Raw genomic sequence first — 17,337 nt, 5'->3', positions numbered from 1 at the left:
CAATGTCTCCTCATAAATCCAGTGGGAACACCTTATAGAAAGATGGCAAAATATTTTTCAGTTAGTCTCTCAATTCAACTTCTACTGTCAAGGAAGAAGCCCCATAAATAACAGAGAACTTAATAAAGGTGAAGTGAAAAGATGAGATTTGGAGCCAGACAGTCTGGGATTTGGATCTGGCTTCGATCACTTACTAGCTGTGGGAACTTAGATGAATTATTTAGCCTCTCCAAATTTCTGTTTTCTGGTCTGTAAAATAGCAATAATAACATTTATTTCATAAAATTACCAGGAGGATTAGCAATACCATATGTAAAGAATCTAGCACAGTGCCTGACATAATAGTGGGTGCTCAAAAAATGGTAGATGTATGCAAGCTATTACCATTACTTTTTCCTTAACACACAGAGCACCAAGGAAATATCACATTTTCAAAAATGCCACTATAATAAATGTCTTTAAGAAGAATGGTGAGAAAGCTTACTGATGTGAACAGAATGTTTTCTACAGTGGTAAGCAAGATACTGTGACCAGAATCCTTTGTATCAGCTTCTGAAGAACACTGATCACTGGGATTGCAATTTGCTTTTAAGTCATACTGTAGTTTCAATGATAAATTTCAAATACAAGACAAGAGAAGGAACACCAAGCCCTTGATCTTGCCTTTATGAACTTTACAAAAGTATTTAATACCACCACTGGACATACATTCTAGTAGCTACTAAACAAGTTTGGCTATGCAAAAATGACTATTGGATAACTTCTACAATATTCACAATCTGACAAAATGGATGTATTGCCCAGTAGACTAGGATTCATTTTAAGGTTCCCAAATATGGCCCTAAGGTTCTCTATAAAGGTTTGCCTTGGTCTCCAATCTCACTGGAGTAGAGCAATTAAAGACCATTTCGAATGAAAAGACAACAAGGGAAAGTAGTAGCAGATAGAGCAAGGTGTTGAGAAGAATCAGAAATGAGGTGACTCTTGTTGAACAAAGTCTACAGATCATGAATTTTAGGCAGATTTGCAAATAAGGATAGTACATGCTCTGTAAATAGCAGCTGTTGCCACAAGCCAAAGGGCAATATTTACATGAATCCTGTGGCAAGGTCTATGGACCGAGCCTTGACCTTTCCAGCCAAACTCATATACTTGGTAGCACTTCCAGCTGTGTCACCTTGAAATGGAAGGATCACATTATACATACATGGAAAATTGCCAATGTACAAATATGTTCTGTCCCCCAAATTAATTTCTAATTTCTTTTTTTTTTCTGGAACTTGGAACACATGTTCCAACAGAAAATGTGTTATAAAGGGATGTGTTTCCCAGATTTCCTCACAAAAGTGCATTTAGCCTATGACATAACTGAAATACTATACATTAGCTATGAGAACTACAATGGAACAAACGCCCCTTGCAAGCAGGTACACATCAATATACAACAAATATTTTTGAGCCCTTCCTTTTGAGGCCTCGGGCAATGAAAAGGTAATTCTATCCTCCCCTGTAGCTGCAGCTTAGTGAAAAAGAAGTCCTCCACTGCCCTTGTCTCGAAGGGTCCTTCTCAAGTCAGGTGGATGCATGCATTGCAGGATCCCTCTCTTTCAGTGCTTCTAGAACTTCTCCCATCAAGCAACCCTTAATGACTGAGGAGATTGAACAGGTAGTGGGGAAGCGGTAGGATGTCTAACTGAAGTCTCAAGCTTTCAATTGGAGACATTTCAAACTCTACAACTCATCCCTTAATATGGCTGCACATTTTAATAGAAAAAAATTGTGTTTCAAATGATTGGTTAAATGACTTAATTCCATCACACTTTTTTAAAATTGATTTTATGGTGACATTGGTTAATGAAATCTGGTTTCAGCTGTACATTTTAACAGTAAGGCATATATATATTTATATTATGTGTTCGCCTCCCAAACAAATTTAAAGTACACAATAAAGTATTATTAACTACACTGTATACCACACTATACATTAGATCCCCAGAACTTATTCATTTTCTAACTGAAAATTTGCACCTTTTGACCACTATCTCCCCATTTCCTCTATTTCCTAGCCCCTGGCAATCACCATTCTACTCTGCTTCTGAGAGTTAATTTTTCAATTCCACATATAAGAGAGATCATAAAGTATTTGTCTTTCTCTTTCTGGCTTATTTTGCTGAGCATAATGTCCTCCAGGTTCATCCATGTTGTCACAAATGGCAGTATTTTATCTCTTCTAATGGCTGAATAATATTCCATTGTATATATGTACCAGAGCTTCTTTAGCCAATCATCTATCCTAGGACACTTTGGTTGCTTCCATTTCCTGGCCACTGTGGATAATGCTGCTATGAACATCGGTGTGCAAATATCTTTTCGGATATGGTTTTTCAAGTCTTTTGGGAAAATACCCAGTAGAGGGATAGGTGGATCATATGGTAGATGAATTCTTAGTTTTTTTTTTTAGGAACCTCCATACTGTTTTCCAAAGTAGTTGTACACACTTTTTGACTAAAGTTGATGCTCCAGAAATATGAACCATTTTTATACTGATACTTCCTATAGCTATTGGATAGTACACATCTGTACTTCAGGATGAGAAGGACATTGGGGGGAAAATCTAAACTAAATAAGAAGAACATAAAATCAGAGGAAAGCTAGTTAGCACCACCAGCCTCTCCTTTCCTCTCTTAGTGGTACACTCCTTCTATCACCAGTGTTATGCTCTTTGCCTCTTTTACTCTGTTTAAAGCCAGTCCCTGGACAGGACCCTACACTCATTTACGCTAAAGGTGCAAATGACCCATAATAGCTGAAATGTCACAAGGTTTTGCATATTAAGAGTCACAACTTTAAAACACAAAGGAATTTAGGGTATTAGCCCCAGGAAAAGGGGATATATTTAGGGGCAGTTGTGTGCCTTCCTGCTATTTGCAGAAACCACTTGATTTCAGATTGGTAATTTAACAAGGTGTGTTGAGGGAAATTAATCGTGACTTCTGTACACTTTGGAAAGTATCTGCTTTGTTTTGGCAACTAGGTTCTGTGTGATTGTTTGTTGTTTTCTGTATGTTTTGCTACCTTTTGTCCTTAATGACTGAAATTTAAAAACTAGGATGTAAATCTTCCCGTTGTTGATCAAAATAAATGGCAAGCAGAAATAGAAACGTTAATATTTAATTGACATCTGCACACTGTCACACCCTTTACGAAATGCTTTTATATCTATTAGCATGCATATTATTGGTATTGAATTACTACTAAATAATAGCGAGGATACAAATAGAACATGTACCAAGAAAATCACAGTAATTCAATCCAATTACTAATATTAGGTACTTACCATGAATTGCCCCAGGTTCTGTGGGGACCTTGGCCTTGTCCCTTAAGATTTTAAAAATTCAGTGGTGATGGCAAAAGAAGGGCCCTTGTACCTTGGCTGTCTGAGAGGTATCAGAGTTGAAAATAGAGTACATATACATAAAACTCAAGAGTCACGCTTTGCCTTGTAAGTGAATGCAGATACAACCGAGATTCAAGGAGTGCTTTTCCTTCCTCAGAATTTACGAAGGTGGGAATAGCACCACCAATCCCCCTAGGACCTGGGAGAGGGCAGTCCCCGTAGGGTGTCTGGGCTTTGCAAATAGCGAGAAAGACCTTCTACAGTACAGTTACAGGCAGAGGAAAAGTTCTTTGTGCAAGAAGAGGAAAGCGCCGTGAGGTACAAAGAGCATATTTTAAAGGAAAGAGGACTTCTGGTGCACACTTCTGTGAGGGAAGCTCAGGCTGACTGTTGGGGGCGTGTGGGAAAGGAGATTTGTAGGGGGCCGCAGGCTGTGGGTTCCCGCCTCCACCCCAGTCCGTGCCCCATGCTCAGGCAACAGTTGGTCGTGCGGGGCCAGCTCGGGTTCTGGGTGGGGATGGGGAGGCCATGACGTAGGGTGGGTGGACGGAAGTGGGGCAGGGTTGAGGGTTATTTAAAGGGGGGGCCGAGCGAAGGGGTTGGAAGCAGAGTGATTCCCCACCCCTGCTGCATCTAGCTCTTTCCAGTGCAGCCACTGCCGCCGCCCCAGGAGCCCTCATCCCCTTCCTCGTCCCTCTCCTCTTTCCCGCTCCAACGCCATGGAGCAAGACGCCGCCGCAGTGGCAGCCACCGTGGCAGCCGCTGATGCGACCGCCACAATTGTGGTCATAGAGGACGAGCAGCCGGGGCCGTCCACCTCTAAGGAGGAGGGAGCGGCCGCCGCGGCCACCGAAGCCACCGTGGCCACGAAGAGCGAGAAGAAGGAGGTAAATCGGAAGGGGGTGTGTGTGGGGTGGATAAATCCTGTGCCGGGCCCCTTGGAGGGGCCCAAACCCTGACCTTTCGGCGCCGACAGGTACCCGCAAGCTCAGCGGGGGTGGGGGCTTCGCGCGCGCGGAGTCGGTGTTGGGGGGAGCGGCGGAATAGTCTAGTATTCGTTCCCCTCCCCCTTCCTTCTCGCCGCCTGGAGGACGGGGGCGGGGCTGGGGCGCGGGCATGGGCATGGCGAGGGGTGCAGAATGCCCGTTATTCGGGGGCTAGGGGGCCCCTAGACAGCCCCCAGCCTCCTTCACATTCCCGGAACTGGGGTAAAGCGCGAGGTGGGGGATGGGGCCGTGCAGGAACCAGCCTCCGCCTCTCCCTCTTCTCTCGCTCCCTCTCCCCCCACCCCCTTCCCGTCGGCCTCTGCCTGGGAAATCTGGGCCCTTCAATCCCACACTCGCGCAAAAGGGATTTTGCTGGGGCTAATTTTTTAAAATTTGAATCTCAAGGTGCCGGTGGTTGGGAGGCGGAGGACGGTAGGAGAGACTTTGATTCCTTCGATTGGCAATGTCGGCCTTTTGGGCGGCAGAAAAAAAATCCCTTGTTCGTTGGGTCCCCGCCTGCTGAGGCAGGGGTGTCACACCAAGAAAATGAGCTCTCCGCGTCGTACCCCTTCCTCCCCCAACCCCCATTCAAACCTCAAACTGAGAAACCGTGAACGTTGGCTTAGGAAAATATCCAACGTGTGCACCCTCACCATCTCCTGCCCCGCCCCCGACGGTATAGTGTTTCACTCTGGGGCCACCCAAATGGTCCCCCAATCCGGCCTCAAGTCTTTTACGCTTCCGCCTCCCGTTCCTAGTGGGCGCTGCTGGCTCCTGGACACATGCAGGTTTAAAAAAATTTTTTTTAAACACAGCTTCGCCAGGATGAGTTGCTACTAACGTACGTAAGGGGACCGCTCAGACACCTATTAAAGCCAAATCCAGAAAATATGTATTATCTCCATAAGGCATATTTCATGTGGATTGAGACATGCAAATAAAACTATGAAACGCGTTGCAAAATTGAGATGAAAAATAGGATGGGGCATGATGATTTTTGATGTGTAATAAAATTGTAGACGTATCATTTATGGGTAGATTTTCCATTTACGAATAAACATCACTATTAAAAAAGCAGGTAATTAAAATTATGCTTTAGCGATCTCAAGTGGCTTTGTCTGAATCATTATGAGACTATACGACTAAATGAAAAGCTTTTGAGGGAAATTAACACCTTTTGCCGTGAATTAGAGTAATTTTAAATTCAGCAGTTGCTTAAGTGACATATTTTACTGTTACAAGGTTGACTAAACAGAAAGACAATTGTAGGGCTAAGTGAAAACCGTAAAAAAAACATACGCGTATTAAGATCCATGCAGTACTTGGTACAGTAGCACAATATTGATGAGTAAAGCTGGGCCAAAATACCAAGCGTTAATATAAATCAGATGTGAGGAAATTCAGAAATGTGCCTAGGTGCTGTTATTCCCTAGAGCGGGCAAATATAAGTGCTAAACCATCTTTTGTATGGCAGTAAAGGTTGTTGATTGTCCTGGTTGTACAAATTTTTTGAATAGTGAAAAGACTGGGAATCAATTAAAAAAACCTACATAATAAGCACTGAGTTAATACATCTATATTCATGAACTCTGTACTCTCATCAGAAATTGCCTTAATAGTGCCTGATTTGTCTGCTCAGCGTAAGGAAATGAGGTTCTGGGTGACAGGAACTTTCTGGATATCTAAAGTTTACTACTTTAATCGTTACATTTTTTAATTTTTAATTTTTCCTTTAAAATCTAAATAGTACCAAATCATCTAAAGTGGTTTTTTTTTTTATTTATACCATTCCTTCAAATAAAGTAATTTGGTCCCCCCCACCCAAGAAAACTAAATATATTATATACTACCTTGACTCCTTAAATGGTGTACTAAAAGTACAGATTTACCTTTTCTTCATGTCCATCAATTATTGTACTCTTGACAGTTATACAAAGGTTATTTCAGATCCAGGAGGTTGTTTTTCCTCAACTACCTCACAGAGACTTCCTTTATTGTGTTGATTTTTAAATAATTTCTCAGTCTCCTCAATTGTCAGGCTCTTGGCTATCACTTTTTAAATATCCCATCTACTTTCATCAGAGAGAATTTGTTTATGATAAAGGACATAAATGGAACAGGACCATAAAATCATATAATACAACTGTAAAATACAAAAATACAAGTGATGCAACAGAGAGAGGGAATAATTACACCTGAACACCAAGGAGAAGGGATATTAGTTGCAATGGAACTCACATTTTAGTCTGGGGCTTCTGCCATTCCTTCTTGCTGTTGATGTGTGCCTTCTAGTGGTCTTTCTCATGTTATTTGCTGCTGCTGCTTTTATTTTCTGTAATATGGGAACCCAGATTATCAAACTTGCTAGAATGGTATATCAAATAAAAGAAAATTGGCACTGAATGAGAGCATTTTCATGATGCATAAAGTAGATGAGATTTAATGGGTTGAGTTGTGACATTTAGCTACACAAAGGTACTTTTGCTTACTTTCTGGTTCTTAGACTTATTTGGTTTGTGATTGTTGGATAACCTAATGCTGTAAGGTTATCTAAAAAATGAGTTGGTATTTTTGGTAGTAAAAACATCACGGAAAAGGTCGCAGTCTTTAAGACGGCATCTTGATGACCTTGTGCTACATTCTCATAGCATCTAGATTACCAGATGATAAAATCCATAAGGAATTTATTAGAATATCATAATTATCTTTTATCTTTTCTGGTATGAGAAGCATATTTTTGAAAATGTATACTCATACAAATGAAAAGGTTTAGAGGGTAGGTTTAAAATGTCTTGTAGAAGGTAGTGCCAATTAAGTAATTACCCATAGCTTTTAATAACACTGCTCAAGATTAGGAATTTTAATTAGCATATAATTAAAATTTTATGGTATTTTATCAAAAGGTAAGCAAAAAAGTAAGGAGTAAAATGTTTTTCTAATATTAAAGCTTTAATTTTCTCTAAGTCTCACATTATTAGATATATACTTATGTAGATGAGATGAAGTAATTTTCACTGTTTTGAAACTTGAAAACTAGACTTCATATAGCTCAGTGAATGATAAAGGTGTGGGTGTTGTTACCCAATTTTCCTTTACTTGTTGCTTTGAAAATAAAATAGTATTTATAGTATATATTACAGTTTGAAAGTGTGGGATTGAGGGGATTTTAGCAGTTTTCTATTCTCATCCATCCACGATTACATTCAAAACATCCCACGTGGATTATGTATGCATAAGAGATGCTATAAATCAAGATGGCTGTTATTTGGGTTAAGAACAACTGAACAATATCTGATTAGTGCTCCAAAGTAGCACCCTGACCATGGTCAAATTCCATGATCTTAGTTTGGATTTCCTCAAAATACAAATTTTAGTAAATGTTGGAAGGTATCTACATTAACTATTGGAGCCATGCTTTTCTTTGTTTAAAATCACATTCTGTTGATTTATACGATCTAAGTTTTCAAGAATAGGTTGACTTGACAAAAGCCCCGATAAAATAGACATAATTTCTTTAGTTTTCAAAAAGAGATTTGCATTTGGCTTGTGCAAAATCTATGTTAAAACAAATACTCTCAGTTTTGGTACTAATGGGTAGATTTGTGTTTTTACTATTATATTTCTTTATTTCTTACAGGGAAGGACTTGCATTCTATATACCTATTTATATTTACAAGTACAAGTTTGTCTTGAAATAAGCCCCCAGATAATTTCAGTATTTTTAAGTAGCTGATTTGTTAGTTTTCACTAAATTACAACTTTTTAAATACCAAAAGGTTAATAGTTTTAATAACCCTGACAAACTGCTTCTATAAAATATTTATGTAATATAGTTAAAATACTTTTCTTCCCAGTTGGAGAAAATTAACATAAGCCAAAAGTTCGAAACTATACTGTTGTTATTTTAAATATAAATGATTACATTGTGTTACAAAAAGTTTAAATGTCCTAATTAGAATATGAGAAAATTTAAAAAATTGTATCTTTTCAGGAATAGAAACCACATTCTTCTGAAACTCTGACTTGTTTCCATTACATTAAGGTGTTTCTGAGTATTAGTATTTACTTTCCTTGAACTATTTGGGTTATAGTTGATAATATTAGTGTATTTTAGATTTTAAATCTATTCAATGGTTACACACTTCCTTATGCTTTAAATTAAAAAATAGATGAAAAAGCTCAATGTTTCTTTTTGTTTTTAATTCAATTAATGTTGTCTCTTTGGCTTTCATAATTCTTTGGATTTTTTTTTATTAGTGTACAGAGCTGGATTAATCATAAGCCTTGCTTCATAACATGCTCTCATCAATGGTCCATGCATGGCCCATGTTGATTTATTTAGTATTTAATTACTTTTTACTTTCTTCAAATGAGAATGTTGACCACTTTCAAGACCTTGCATTGCAATTTGATGAATTTTCTTTGAAATTCTAGAAAAGTGTTTCTCCATTTCAGCTCAAACTTGCTGCTAAAGCTTCTAAATCTGAAAAGGAAATGGACCAAGAATATGAAGAGAAAATGGTAAATATATTCTTGGGTAGGACAGTGAATATTGTAGCGGGTTTTTATAGAGGAGATATGAATAAAAATACGTGTGTATATATAATTAATACAGGATCATAGATTTCAGAATTGGAAAGTAATTTAATATATAATCCATCAGAATAGATTTTTGTTGAATAAATGAATCTCCTCATTTTCAGATGAGGAAATAAAAGATCAGAGAAACTATATGGAATAGTTGAGACTAGAAGCCACATCTCTTCATTTTTGTTCAGCACTCTTTACCCCATAATAAGGTGTTTTGTGCTAGAGATAGTTTATCCACTAAGTGAAAATATCAGTGGCAATATCAATAGGCTGAAAGAAAGCAGGTCACAAAGCCAGACTGATTTTTTTTCTCCCTCTCTCCTTGCTTTGGATATATGAATGAATGCTACACACTTTGAAACGTGTAATATAGTAATATGTTTTCTTGAGGGAAGGATATTTGCCCACTACATGAAAATATTCCATGTTTAAGCAGTATAATTTTAGTCATGCCCACCTATTGCTTTGCTATACATTTAATTTTTTATTTTTTAGCCACTAAAGTCCACATTTTAGCTTTAATTTAACCAGATTTTTATGCCTTGGGATTTTTCAACACTAGCAAATTTGGTTACCTCAAAAAAGAAATTAACAGGTAGGTGGAAGTGAATTTTTTTAATATTATAAAAATAAATAGAGACGAAGTTCATTTTTTGGTTTTTGATAGTGATTTTGCAGAACTCCATTCCTTAATGTTTTAAGGCCACATCTAACATAGACAGTTAATGTTTTAACAACTCTAAAAACAACATTCCAGTAAGGATAATGTAATGGAAAGGTTTTGGCCTCCTTCCAGCTACTGGTAGGAATATATTTGTCTAATTCTTGTACTTATGTTAATGAACTTTTATAAGTTTCTGGTGTTGTTAATTATGCATCCTTCATTAGAAATCAAATATCCTACACCTGGTAGTCAGAAAGTGACTGGGAATCAAAAAGTCTTCATTTTTTTAAATGTAGAATGATGTATATACATCTTTGGATCTTTTAAGATTTTATAGTGAAAGAAGTTTTGTTGCATTTATATGGTACAAGTTATATGACCTTGTAAAACTTCAGAAATTATATCAATTTTCAGTATTTCACTTGTGTGTGTATATTTTCCCCCAAATCCTGCTCACTTTGGGGAGAAACTCATATAATATTAGCAGAAAGCATAATTTTCCAGATCACTATAATTGAAGAAATGTTTTTTATTTCATTACTGTACCATGACATTGAAAATAATTTGAGACAAATGAGACTGTTCTAAGATTTCAGTTATTTCTAGGTACAGCTTGAAAATCCTTAAGAGTTCAGTTTATGCTATTCATATCATAACTTATATTTCTATATTTACGTACATTATATGTTATAATTTTGTTAACTGTTTAGGAAAAGAAAACCATTATTGCTTAGAAAGAGGATTTACTTTTTGATCCCAACTCTTTAAAGAGTACTTCCTACTGGGGTGTTTACTAAGTCTGGCAGATCACTTGGCATTTATTCAAACTAGTTGCAAATACCATTTTCAAATTCTGCTACCTATTAGCTGTGGGAGCTTGAGCAAGTTACTTTCTACCTCAGTTTTATCATCCATAAGATGGGGCTAATACTAGTACCTATCTTATAGGTTCATTAAGAGAATTAAATGGGTATGTTTAAAGCCTAGAACATAGCACAAATTAAGTACAATATAAATGTTTGTTAGATAACTTTGAATGAACAAAAAGAAAATCATTACTTTTGTTTTGTAAATTAGAAAGCAGACCGAGCGAAGAGATTTGAATTTTTACTGAAGCAGACAGAACTTTTTGCGCATTTCATTCAACCTTCAGCACAGAAATCTCCAACATCTCCTTTGAACATGAAATTGGGACATCCTCGAATAAAGAAAGATGACAAGCAGAGCTTAATTTATGTTGGAGAGTATGTCGGCATCTCTCTCTCTTCTCTCCTTTTCTCATTTCCTCTCTTCCTCCTGTCCCCCTTTCTCCCTCCCCTTGTACACCTCTTCTTTCTTATTCAGTATAATTTTCTGTTCAAAAAAAGATTATTGTCAGTGCAAATGTTTTGTAGGCAGTTTTTTTTTTTTCTCACTAGCAGTCAACCAGTAAAAATGTAGGCTGGTTCTACTAACTTCTAAGTAAGACCCTAGATAACTCATTGCTTTTTCATAAAAGATATTAGCAATGTATGCTGACCTAATCGACACCTTAGCGTTTTGTCGAATATGGAGGTGTTTCTTTTTTCATTTCAGCTACCGCCACAGACGCACAGAACAAGAAGAAGATGAAGAGCTACTCTCGGAGAGTCGTAAAACTTCTAATATGTGTGTGAGATTTGAAGTGTCACCTTCATGTACGTACTTAATTATGTTGGTTTTTTTAAAATTTGGTTTTAGAAAAATTTTGCTCAATTGTATTAATGAACATATGAGACATCACTGATTTTTTTTTTTCAGATGTGAAAGGAGGACCCCTGAGAGATTACCAGATTCGAGGACTGAACTGGTTGATTTCTTTGTATGAAAATGGAGTCAATGGTATTTTGGCTGATGAAATGGTAAGGAGTTGGGAGCCTAAAACACATTCTCAGTTATCAGTTTTTATCTAAGTTTGAAAACCGGAGCTGAACTGCCCCTCTGAGGCCTTTATTTAGATATTATAACATAAAAGGCATTTGTAAAGTCTAGAATTGTTTTTTGGAGTAACTTCTAGAACATATACTTTCACTGGCTGTAAGTAAAGTTCTTATTGAGATTTTTTCAAATGGTATAAAAAATCTTGTACTTTTGTTTGTGTTTGCACTCTGGCTTCCAGGAAGCTTAGAGCCAAAATGAACATCAGAATGGAGCATCTATATAACTTTTAATGGTCTGCTCATTGTGTCCTTTGTGCTTTTTCCTATTCTTTTCCTTCTGGTCTTACTTTCCTTGGTCCTTCTTTATTTCTATTTTACTATTAATTATGTTCCATATTTTCATTGTAGGACACCAGAAACATGTTTTCATTGTAGGCTATCGGAAATCTTTTTGAGAATGAGTTGGGGTATATAAATTAAACACCAAATGAATGAATGAATAAATCAAACGAACAGTTGAATGCAGGTGTGAGTGAATATAAATGTCTTCATATATGAGCAATCAGAAAATGAATAGATGGAATAAAGAACAAAACAGTAAAGAGCAACATTGAGTCTTGACAGTTGAATGCCAGGTGTGGGGGTTAGGAAGTAAGCCAAGTAATGGTATATAAAGAAAAAGATCAAAGAGAAAAAGGAAGGCTATTTAAGATGCTACTTCAGCAGATCAGGGGAGTATACCAAGGCCTAGATTGTTGTTTTCAGGCCAGATGACTAAGATGGGATTTAAGAGAGGGCTGGAGGAGTTCTAGATCTATATGACCCAGTGATACTCATATTTATAAGACTCCTTTTGGTTGCAGCCTGTCTAAACACGAAGGATCAAAAGATCCTTCATATTGAATTTATGCTGACATCAGACGAGATTTAATTACTAAAAAGGGGAAAATACTTTAAGGAATATAGAAAATTTGGAAAAAAAATACATAATCAAAACTAAGTTATAATTCTGTTACCTGGAAGTAACCACAGTTAACATTTGGGCATATTTCTTTTTATTCTTTTTCCTTCAAATGTATTTATTTTGCATAGTTGAGATCATTGCATATATAATTGGGTATTCTGATTTCATATTCATATTTTTCACATACTTAAAATAATTTTGTAAAAAAATTGTTAATTACTACATAATATTTAATCTTAGGGAGGTACTATAATTTTATTCATCTCCTCCCTTATTGCTGGTCATTTGGATTGGTTGATGTACAGTGTATATGTATGTATAGTATATATTGCAGGTATATATAGTATGTATTGGTTGATGTGTACGTGTATGTATATATATATATATATAGTATATGTGGTATATAATAATGCTATTATGAGAATTCTTGTATTTTAGTTATTCTGCATCTCTCAGATTATTTCCATAGAATTCCTAGAAGTGGAATTACTTGGTTAAGGAGTATTAACATTTTAAACTTTTGCTGCATAGCATCCGTAAAACCTGTCTCATTAAGTGACATTTCAGAAGGATAAACCCTATAAAAATAGTTTTAAGTTTGGTTTATGAAAGAAAATATATACCTTGCATAGAGATAAAGCCAGAAACTGTTTTAAAAGGCAATGCAGCATAGGACATTGTTCCCTTTCCTATGGGTTAGGTGGTTTTTGTTCATTGATGTTAAATATATTATTTTAAAAAGTCTACTGGACTAGGTAATCTCTAATGTTCTTTCCAGCTGCAAAGTTCTTTTATGTTCTGTTCTTTTTCAGTTCCTTTAGTCTTCAAGGGTGTGAGATGCATATATAGAACCATATGCCCCTTGAGATGCATAGTCTGAATATTTCATGCCTGGGCTGTAGTAATGTTGGGGACAACAGGAAAGAAAGACTGATGTTTAAAGTAGTCTGGTAAAGGAAATGGGTCTTTGGGAAATGCATGCTCAAAATTAATAATTTTGCAACTAGTTGAAAAAATTATATAGTAGATTGATTGCCTCTTTAGTAGGAGAAGTCTCCCAAATAGAAAGCGGCTTTGTTGAGCCACTTTCTAATTGCAAGTTCTTGATTTCTTTTTGTGTTCACAATAAGTATTGAATTGGAATGATTATTCACTTTAAAAAACAAGGTCTTTTAACTTGTCCTTATGTGAGATAGTTGGCAAATATCTTTTGTAATGTTGTTACTAACAAAATGTTCCATTAAATAAAATGTGTTCATGGATTTTTTTCTTTGTGGTGATAATGCAGGGTCTTGGTAAGACTTTACAAACGATTGCTTTGCTTGGTTACCTGAAACATTACCGAAACATTCCTGGACCTCACATGGTTTTAGTTCCAAAGTCTACTTTACACAACTGGATGAATGAATTTAAACGATGGGTCCCATCTCTCCGTGTTATTTGTTTCGTTGGAGACAAGGATGCGAGAGTAAGTGAGAAACAGGTTTTAAAAGGCAATCAAGAATAACATTATTTCTGGGGTTACATTGCATACTATTGCCATAAAAGACATTTAAGTTGACTACTGCTACTAAATAACACTTAAGTTTAGTGCTTAGACACTATGTTAGGCTCTGTTATAAGTGCTTTTTATAAATTTCATTCTCACAGCACTTCTATGCAATAGATGTGTTACCTATTAATAACAGACAATCCCTTTATGCTTATCTGTGTTTACTTTTAACTAGCTCATTAACCTAAACATTTTTGAGTTGCACTTTTAAGTAACTTTTTATTTAAAAAAAACTTATTTTTTGACAGTGTGCATCTTATCAGTGACTCTATCATTTGTGCTATTTGACACCAGAAATGTGGAAATTTGCATGACTTTATGTTTTATGTTTAAGATTTTGACTTTTGATTTTGACTTGTATATATGCACACACATGTGCATATACACACGAGTGGAACCTTTTTTATTTGTACAGAGAGTCTTGTGTTTGTGTTTATGCATAGACACAGCGTTCAGCTTTGGTCTTCGAATAGAAAAATACATGTCCGTATACATTCTTAGGTAATATTAGAAACACTAGGCTCTGGTGTAACCTACCCATTTGTCAGTCTAGTAGGCTACAATTATTTTAGGACTGTAGAATTTATCTAAAGATAATAAATTATGCAAAATACTGAAACTAATAATTGGCTTAAAAATCATATTATTAAATTTTGTGTTTATTTTGCCTCCAGAGAGTATAGTGTAGTGCAGTGGTCCCCAACCTTTTTGGCACTGGGGACCAGTGCTCCTATGAGAATCTAATGCCTGATGATCTGAGGTGGAGCTGAAGTAGTGATGCTAGTGCTGGGGAGGGGCTACAAATTCAGAAGAAGCTTCACTTGCTCACTGGCCACTCACCTCCTGCTGTGCAGCCCAGTTCCTAACAGGCCACAGACTGGTACTGGTCCATGGTCTGGGGGTTATGGACCCTCGGTTTAGAGTATAAAGATTTATTCTACTTTATATATTTAGATAGGTTTTCAAAATATATTCTCAAAAGAATGGCAGCATAATGAATTATGTAATTTTCTTATTTTGCTTGAAGAAAAATTACTTAAATTTATTTAAATTTAACTTATAAGTGATTTAAAATTGGAATATTGAGCTCATAAATTTAGAATTACCAGCTTGATTCTGCCTTAATGCCTAATATTTCCCAGTAGCAGATTAGCAACTTAGAACTATTTCTGGTCACTATTATTATATAATGTAATACCACTCCTTAGAAAACTTGGTATATATGCTTTTGCTGGAATGATTTTTTTTTGAAATTATGAGCAAAAGAAATATCTAGGCTTATGTTTTCATGATGTCTCAGTGAAAATGTATGTCAGTGGTTTTCAGCTTTATTATATGGAGTCTAAGGGTTTCATGAAGTATCTCTGAAGTATTTCATAACTTTTAAAGGAATGGATGTATTTAATTTGTCACTACCCTATCTCTACCCCATGGGAAGTTGGGAATCTTCTGGTAGACTAAAAAATTTCTTAGTTTTGAAAATCACTCTTCAAAATCAGTGTTTTTCAAATTAACCACTCATTAATAGATTGGGAATTAATCTTAGTGGTTGGTGACAACAATTTTTAAAAACATTGAGATAGAAAATAGTGTTTTATACACAGTCAGGATACATGTTACTTATTTCTGTACACATACACTGGAAAATGTATGTGTATGCTCTATTACAACTTAAAATAAATTTTACTGAGTGCCATGGTCAAAAGAGTTTGGAAACCATTGATTATTAATTACATAAATAACATGCCATATTCAACATTTAGAGATTGATGTTGTATTGTATAGAGATAATCCAGATCTTTATGTATAGACAGATTTAAACCTTGGTCCCAGATGGGATAGGTATATTGGGATCTTTCCGGTTTTCTGGCTTACTATAAACATTTTATGAGATCAATATTTTAGTAAAAATTTTGAGGTTAGCAGTCAAGATGGCGGAGTAGGTAAATACTGCTTGCCTACTCTCACAACCACATTAAAAATTACAACTAAACTACAGAATAGCCGTCACTGGGAGTCACCTGAAGTCTAGCTGAACAGAAGTTGTACAACTGGGGACACACAGAAGAGGCCACGTTGAGACCAGTAGGAGGGACAGAGACAAAAAATGGGCAGGTCCCACACCTGTGTGTGGTGCTGGAGAATGGGGAGAAACAACTAGGCTGTGGAGGTCCCCTGCAAGAGTGAGGGGTCCCGGTGCCACACCAGGTTCTCCAGGCCAGGGTTCTAGTACCAAGAAGAAGAGAAGTCCCCACAACTTCTGGCTGTGAAAACCAGCAGAGATAGTGGCTGAGTGAGATGGAGAGCTGAGGGAGTCGCAGATTCTTAAGGGGTCCGCACATGGACTTTATCAGTGACAGACTCACTAGTTCTGAGCTCCAGCTCTAGTGTAGCAGCTTGAAATGTACCAGGGACATATGGGGAGGAACAGAGTTGTCTGGCTTCAGGGTGAGGGATAGAGGGGCAGATTTCTCCCAGACATAAGTGCTGGTAGATGGCATTGTTCCTTTGTTGCGCACTCCCTCACCTGGCTTACGGACCAAGGTGGTTGCCATGTCTGAGTCTCCATCAAAGTAACTAACACTGGTTGCCTTACCCTGGTGATTCCCTGAGACCTGCCCCTCCCAAATTACAGGCCTACTGAAGCCATTCCCGTGGCTTTTCCACACAAATAGCCTGTCTTGGCTCATACTGCGAACTTTCCTAAAAACTCTCAAAGGTTCACAAAACCTAAACAAGCAGCATCTGTCCTCAGCGTGCCCTATACCTCTTGCTGAGCAGCCCCAAGCCTGGAATTAGTGGCAGCTGGACTCAGATCGCAGCTTTGCCTCTCAAGGCACTTTCAAGCTCAGCATGGGTGGTGGCCATCTGTGGAATGCTTGCTGGTGTAGGAGGGGTGGCCCTGAGGAGTACACAACCTGCAGCTGAACTCTGTCTGCTGCAGGGCCCCTCCCATGAGGCCCCAGCCTGCAGGCCCAGTGGCTGGCTTTGTTCTGAACCAGAGTACCACCTGGGGTCAAATCTGAGGACGACACACCGAAAGGGCAGGCAGAGCAGGCACCAGAGCCCTGCTGAAGCGAATCCTGCTCTGTAGGGTCAGCCCCTGCACAACCGCTCCTCTACTGATCATGGCAATTTTTCACAACCAATCAGCCCAAATGTCAATCTCTCCCACTGATGTGCAAACAATAAGCAAGTCTCAACTATAATAGGAGGGAACACACAACTCATACCCATACAAGAGACATACCTGGAGCACCTGGCTCAAGTGCCCAGGGAAGACTGC

General features: G+C 37.4%; 1 protein-coding gene across 1 annotated transcript in view; it reads left to right on the top strand.

The window, feature by feature from the left end:
* The first annotated feature begins 3,964 nt into the window (after nucleotides 1-3,964).
* SMARCA1 (SWI/SNF related, matrix associated, actin dependent regulator of chromatin, subfamily a, member 1) overlaps nucleotides 3,965-17,337 on the top strand; it is an 84,531-nt gene continuing 71,158 nt past the window's right edge. Inside the window, 6 exon segments of the mRNA XM_006911764.3 lie at nucleotides 3,965-4,284; nucleotides 8,839-8,904; nucleotides 10,715-10,881; nucleotides 11,213-11,313; nucleotides 11,417-11,517; nucleotides 13,788-13,967. Coding sequence (XP_006911826.1) covers nucleotides 4,117-4,284; nucleotides 8,839-8,904; nucleotides 10,715-10,881; nucleotides 11,213-11,313; nucleotides 11,417-11,517; nucleotides 13,788-13,967 — 783 coding nt within the window. The 5' untranslated portion in view covers nucleotides 3,965-4,116.

This window comes from Pteropus alecto, unplaced genomic scaffold (genome assembly GCF_000325575.1).
Source record: "Pteropus alecto unplaced genomic scaffold, ASM32557v1 scaffold85, whole genome shotgun sequence".
NCBI lineage: Eukaryota > Metazoa > Chordata > Mammalia > Chiroptera > Pteropodidae > Pteropus > Pteropus alecto.
This window is presented reverse-complemented; position numbering and strand designations above follow the sequence as displayed.